This window comes from Budorcas taxicolor, chromosome 19 (assembly GCF_023091745.1).
Source record: "Budorcas taxicolor isolate Tak-1 chromosome 19, Takin1.1, whole genome shotgun sequence".
In the NCBI taxonomy this organism is placed as follows: domain Eukaryota; kingdom Metazoa; phylum Chordata; class Mammalia; order Artiodactyla; family Bovidae; genus Budorcas; species Budorcas taxicolor.
The window spans coordinates 14,288,183-14,294,887 of record NC_068928.1 but is presented as its reverse complement, the minus strand read 5'-3'; the positions used below and the strand labels follow the sequence as shown (position 1 = coordinate 14,294,887).

The 6,705-nt window shown below is 43.5% G+C and overlaps 1 protein-coding gene across 1 annotated transcript; it reads right to left on the bottom strand.

Annotated features, from left to right (window-relative positions):
- Positions 1–5,063: 5,063 nt before the first annotated feature.
- Positions 5,064–6,472, bottom strand: LOC128064809 (C-C motif chemokine 3-like). Its single transcript, XM_052657769.1, has 3 exons — positions 6,409–6,472; positions 5,551–5,665; positions 5,064–5,154 (listed from the first exon to the last, which is right to left on the bottom strand). The coding sequence occupies exons 1-3, from the start codon at positions 6,470–6,472 to the stop codon at positions 5,064–5,066; spliced, it is 270 nt and encodes an 89-aa protein (XP_052513729.1).
- Positions 6,473–6,705: the final 233 nt, after the last annotated feature.

Genomic DNA, 6,705 nt, shown 5'->3' with positions numbered 1-6,705 from the left:
GGACTTTGGGGCATAACTAACATGAATCTGAACTTAACTGGCCCAGTGAGAAATAAATAGACCTGGAGTATGTCTCTTGCCAATTACTCAGTAAATTTGGTCTCAATTATCTCATCTATAAAGTAAGATTAACCTCCCTTGCTCTTCCTTTCTGAACCACTTGGTAGAATATGATAGCCTGGACCCTCTGGAAAGAGTGACTTCCTTCTTGAGTTCAAGCCATTGTCATTTTTTCTTTATAGAGAGAAAACCTCATGCATTGAAGACGGAAACGGGGGGGTGACTGGAGGGGGATATTTTAATCAGTGTTGGCGTCACGTTGTCAGTTGCACAACCCAGGGCTGTCAACAGCCTTTGGTGAACAGAGGGGTGTGCAGAGTATCTGCATGGCTATCTCAGTTTCTCCATTGGTTGGAAACACTTCTGGTGAAATTACTTGTTCTTTGAGGTCCTTCTGAAGAAATGATTTCCTAGTTAGAGGGTGGCCAGGAGCTGGTATTGCAGCAGGCCTCCTTCAAGGACAGATAGATCTGTGAAGTGTGTGCTGACTGCTGCTCCCCCCGAGCAGAAGGTGCTGATGTTCTTTCACAACTGATCTGACCACACAGATGTGATATCAACAATGACGCCACCAGCAGTCCAAGTCAGAAATAGCCTTCACCATCTGGGCTGGCAGATCCACTTCTAAGACGGTCACATGCGGTGCCTGGGCTGGGGATTTCACTGGAGCTGTGTACATATGGCCCTTCTAGATGGCAGTCTTAGGGGTCAAAGATGAGTGTTCCAGGTGAATAAGGTAGAAGCTGCCTGGCTTTTTATGACTTAGTCACGGAAGTCCTATTGTATCTCTTTTACCATAATCAACTGGTCAAAGCAGTCACAAGCCTTATCAGATTCAAGGAGAGGGGACCTAGATCCCTGTTTCTGCATGAGAGGAGTGTCAAAGAAATCTTGGTCATGTTCTAAAACCACTATAGTATCATTTTATCTATAAGTATGTGTATTAGCTTCTTATTTTTATTTATTTAAAAAATTTAAGTAGACTTGATTTACTGTATCATGTAAGTTTCAGGTGTACAGCACAGTGATTCCGTTGTATTAGCTTTTTGTTGCTGCTGTAACAAATGACCCCAAACTTAGTGGTTTAAAACAGTTCAAATGTATTCTCCTACATTTCTGGAGGTCAGAAGTCTGAAATGAGTCTCACTGGGTTAAAATCAAGGTATCTGCAAAGCTGCCTTCCTTTTTGGAGGGATGCCCTCCTCTGCTATTTGAGGCTTCCCAGGTGATGCTAGTGGTAAAGAACCTGCCTGCCAATGCAGGAGACACGAAGGATGCGTGTTGGATCTCTGCATTGAGAGGATCCCCTGGAGAAAGAAATGGCAGTCCACTCCAGTATTCTTGCCTGGAGAATCCCCATGGACAGAGGAGCCTGGCGGGCTACAGTCCATAGAGTTGCAAAGAATTGGACACAAGTGAAGCAACTTAGTGTGCACACACGGGGACAATCCATTTTCTTGCCTTTTTTGACTTCGCCGTGTTCCTTATCTGTAGCCAGCAGTGGCCCTTCAGGTCTTCCTCACATTGCATCACTCAGACACTGACACTCTTGCTGTCCTTAAGAGGATCCTTGAGATGACACTGGGTCATACAGATAACCCAGGGTAATCTCCTTATCTCAAAATCAGTTGAAGGCAATTTTAAGTCCTCAGTGCTGTGTAATGTAACGTAGTCACAGTTTCCGGAGATTCCAGAGTGCCCTCTTTGAGAGAGGGGTCATTATTCTGTCAAATGCACTACTTCAGTCTATATCTCAAAAAAATAAAGATTAAAAAAACACAATCACACCATCACTGCTTATTTGCCATCTGTATATATCCTTCACTGAAATGTCTGTTCATGACTTTGATCCATTTTCCAGTTGGATTGTTCATTCTGTTTGTTTAATGTTAAGATTTGAGTGTTCTTTATATAGTCAAAAGACAAGTGCTTTGTAAACCATGTGATTTGCAGACTTTTCTCCCTTTCTGTTGTTTGTCTTTTCATCTTCTTCACAGGGTCTTTTGAAGAACAAAAGTTTAAAATTGGTGAGGTCCAATTTATAGATCTTTCCTTCTATGGGTTGTGTTTTGGATGTCAAATCTGAGAACGTTTTGCTTTGTCTTAGGTCCAGAAGATTTTCTCATTTTTTTCCCCTAAAAGTTTTGTGGCTTTATATTTAAGTCCATGATCCATTTTGAGTTAATTCTTGTGTGTAAGGTGTGAAGGTGAAGATGTCTTTGTTTTGTTTGTTTGTTTGTTTGTTTTGGTCTATGGATGTCTAGTTTCTCTGGCACCATGTGTCAAAAAGATTATTCTTTCTCCATTCTCTTGTCAATAAATGTTTGAAGCCAAATGTGCTTTTGAAGCCAACTAGGTATGAAGATTATTTCTTTTTTTGCAAAGCATTTAAATTACTGATGTTATTTCCTTAATAGGTATAGGACCATTCATATTTTCCATATATTTTTGTTAAATAGTCTTCTCATGTCAGTAAATTATATTTCTGATAAGAGAGGAAAGGGACTAAACTCCAAAGGAACAGCAAAATATAGCACGCATATACCAGCCTGAGCTAGGAGAGTACCTTGGGTCTGGATTTTGAGGGGGCTTGATCAAGGAAGCTGGAACACAAGGATGGATTAGGGGGAACTTATTGACTTAGGAGAACTCTTTCTGGATATAGGCTATTACTTCCTGGTAAGGATCCCAGAGGTTGGTGTAATTTTGTAGCCAGGAAAGCTCCAGAATCCTGGAGAAATCAATGACTCATGTGGAGTGAACTTAAAATATTTGAATTGCATGAGAGATGGAGAAGGAAGGGATGAAAATGACCGTGGAAGTGGGCATGGTGGAGTAGATGTACCATGTGAGGCTGAAAGACCATCCACATTATATTCTATGGGAAGTCCCAGAGAACACACTATTCATCAAGCCATCAGGATTGGCTGGTGAGACCAGGACCAGCATCAGTGGTATTTCTCCTTTTCCAGCTAGTACTGAGGGTAGGAGTGGCTGATACAGAACTTGGCCCATTGATAGCAGTGGGGATAATGCCCTCCCTCCTTGTATCTTCAGAATTATATCTTTCATCTCTTTTGTAAAACTGTTAGCCATTATCTCTTCAGATCTGCTTGCTGTCTCATTCTCTCTCCTCTCTTTTTTGTTTTTTGCCACTTTATTTCTTAATTGAAGGGTAATTGCTTTACAGAAGCTTGTTTTCTATTAAACATCAGTAAGAGTCAGCCATAATTACACCCGTGCCGCCTCCCTCCTGAACCTCCTTCCCATTTCTCTCTCTATCCACCGCCTCCCCCGCCCCTTTCTGGATTGTCACAGAGCTCCTGTTTGAGTTCCCTGAGTCATACAGCAAATTCCCATTTCTCCTCTCATTTTGAGATTCTAGTCACCCAGACGACAGATGCTCTGCTCCAGCCTCTGTGTGCTGTTATCCTCTCTCGTATTTTTTAGTTCTCTGTTTCCCCTTGCTTCATTTTGATCTGTTTGAACTTTACCAGTATGTCTTCAGTTGGTTTTAACCTGTTCTGAGGTTTTATTTGAGTTTTTGCATTTTTTCGGTTACGGAACTTATTTTTTCTTTTTACAAATCTGCGAGGATACTCACGATAACCTCCAATTCCTCACCAGAAAGCTCAAGCTTCCTTGTCAGGCATTTGTGGCATCAGCATCTGGGATCATATTTAAAATACTCAATGAGTTTGAGATTTTCTAAATCCCCAAATGATGGGAGCTGGCCTCCTCTTGTTCAAGGAATGGTTTCCTTCTCATTTACTTTTCCTCCTAAGGCATCAGCCCAAAGGATGGTTTCTCGCGGTCCCTTCATTTGGGCAGCCTTGGACTTTGTTCTCCACCAGTCCAGCAAGGCTGAGAAAGGTTCAACTCACTTTCTTAGCCACCTCTTCTGAATTGCCAACATCCTCAGTCTAGAAGAGGTCTCAGTGCCAGGCTATCTCTGGATTTCTATCCTTTCTTTAACCAACAATTCACTTCTGGCTCACTGAGGTAGTCTGTCTCTTGCCAAGGAATTGTGCATTCCTAGTAAATCTGCTTCAAGTGGAACTCTGAGAGACAATTTCATAGTGTTAAGTTGAGAGTGTGGGTCTTGCTTTCATCTGCAGATTTGACTGTGGTGTTACTAGCTGTGTGACCTTGGATAAGCTCACTGAAACTGTTTTCTCATATGTCAAAGGGAGATACTTAGAGTACACACAGCACAGTGATTTTGAAGAATAGACTATGCATATAAATCCCTTAGTATAGACCGTGGTTCATAGTAAGTCCTCAAAAGCTGTTAGTCCTTATTCTTAAGAAAGCAGAATTTATGAAGATGCATAAATACACATGACTCAATGCTTGGCTTTGCTGTTATTTAAGTGATGAATTTCCTTGGTGCCTGTTAGTTTGCATTTCTTTTCAATCCTTTGCTTTTTTTTCTGGACTACAAGAAGTATTTCTCTAGTATAAAGCTGGTGTGGTTGAAATGACACGTATCCTCATTCTCTTGACTTCCTTTTCTGCTCAGATGCCTCTAAGCATTCTTTCTTATTCTTTCCAACCAATGAAACTGATTTATCAAGGGGGGAAAAAAAAGTGAAGCCAGAAGTCTAAAATATATTTAAGAAACAAAAATAATCTTTATTATTCTGACATTTGTAACAGAGGAAAAGTCTCAGAAAAACTCAATAAGCATCTGTTGATGGATGTGGTCCAAGGTCTAGTGAGAGACAGAGTGTAAATCATTACTCATCAGCCTTCGTGTGATCGACTGGGAAGGGGCTTGGGAATGAGAGGGGCATCGTAGGATTTCTCAGAGAAAGCATCAAATGAATAAAACAATTTACAACATTTCAGTAGTTTAACTAAAGTAAAGAAAGTTTTCAGAATGTGGGGAGTGGAGGGGAGAGGGACTCATGGGAGAGGAAACTTCTGGGCTTGCAGTCCCCTGGTTCAGGTCCCTGAGGCCCAATCCCTGCCCACATTTCAGCGGGTTCCTTCTGGACCACTCAGGGGCTCTTCTTCAGGTCCCTGATGTATTTCTGGACCCAGCTGTCAGCAGGATTGACACAGACGTATCGGCCCTTTCTGGTGAGGAAGCTGTGGAGAGGGCAGACGTATAGTACAGAGAAAGAGTAGGGATGGTTTTGACCACCTGTGGTCTCTGCATCTTCATCCCTGTGGGATTTACAGAGATAACCTCAGACCACCTCCTTTCTGCTGTCCCTTCCTTTCCTCTCTTTCCTCTACTTCTGGCCACACCCTCCCTGGCTCCCTGCAGCCCTCATCCCATGTCAGGAGACAGCCCAGTGACCTCTCCCTGTGTCCTCTATGGACAAAAGTCCCCAAGAGTGCTGAGCACCTTCCCAGGACGACCCTTTGCCATGAACTGGTGCTCTTGAGATCTGCTTCCTGCTCTGACCCCTATGGACACCCCTCACCCCCGCCTCCATGTCCTGAGTCTCCCCAGGGTTGAACAGGAGGACTGACACTTACATGATACCAGGTTTGGGGCAGTCGCTGCTGGTCTTAAAATAGTTAACCACATTTCCTTGGGGGATTTTCCTGGAGGTGTAGGTGAAGCAGCAAGTGGGTGGGGTGTAAACCTTTTCTGTACAGGAACAAGAATAACAGTTACGCAGGAGCAAAGGCAAGCCCCAGAGGGTCAGGAACACATGGTGGGCAAAGGAAACTGGAAATCATTTGATTCTTTCGTTTGCTAGTTTCTCATTAATATCCCTAGTGTTGTCTTTGGACTTGTCTCTTCATTTGGTCTCTATCTCTCTCTACAGGGAACTAAACCCTAGACGGTCTACTCCCCACTCCCAGCTTCCTTTGTGGAAATGTTTTCCTGATCAATTAAAGCGTAAGTGCATGCTAAGTCACTTCTGTCGCGTCTGACTGTTTGTGACCCCATGGATGTAGCCCAGCAGGATCCTTTGTCTGTGGGATTCTCCAGGCAAAACTACTGAAGTGGATTGCTATGCCCTCCTCCAGGGGATCTTTCCAACCCAGGGATCAAACCAGCATCTCAATCATCTCCTGCTCTGCTGTCAAGATTCTTTACCACGGAGCCGCCGAGGAAGCCCCCTCTACCTCATGCTAACAAGCAAACGTGTTAGACTTCAAGTTTCTCACCTAAAAAGTAGGATAAAACTTCTCTTAACTCCAACCTGCAGCCCAAATCAATACACTCCTTTTGAAGCTTCTTGAAAAAAGCAACCATGTCATTTGTGAAACCCCATTCAATGTTCTCTAATTTCACACGAGGGTTCTTAAGCCACAGCATGCGGGCTGGACTTCGAACTATAGTATGAGTAGCAACTGGTAATGGAGAGCAGATAGCAGACCTACTTTGTGCATAGGAGCAGAGGGCCACAGTGCAGAGGGCAAAGACAGCAGCCACGAGGACCTTCATGATGCTGGAGAGGCAGGCAGAATACCGTGGGCAGAGCTGAGAAGAGGCTTGGGAACTCACTTCTGCTTGTCTCCTTCTGGGATGTGAGCTGTCTTCTCTTTCTAGATGCCCTGGGCTGTGGGGATATTAAAGTCAGAGGTGTCTACGGTGGGATTTTAAGAGTAATCATGTCATGTGAGTTGCACCACCCAGGGCTGCCTTTGATTACCAGAGGCGCTTAGGGAGCATAGCAC

Excerpts from the sequence above, each read along its gene's own strand:
- LOC128064809 (XM_052657769.1), bottom strand. The coding sequence starts at position 6,472 with ATGAAGGTCCTCGTGGCTGCTGTCTTTGCCCTCTGCACTGTGGCCCTC. Across the intron at positions 5,666-6,408 it reads CCTCTGCTCCTATGCACAAA|AAAAGGTTTACACCCCACCC; the intron begins GTAGGTCTGCTA and ends GTTCCTGTACAG. Across the intron at positions 5,155-5,550 it reads TGCCCCAAACCTGGTATCAT|CTTCCTCACCAGAAAGGGCC; the intron begins GTAAGTGTCAGT and ends CCCTCTCCACAG.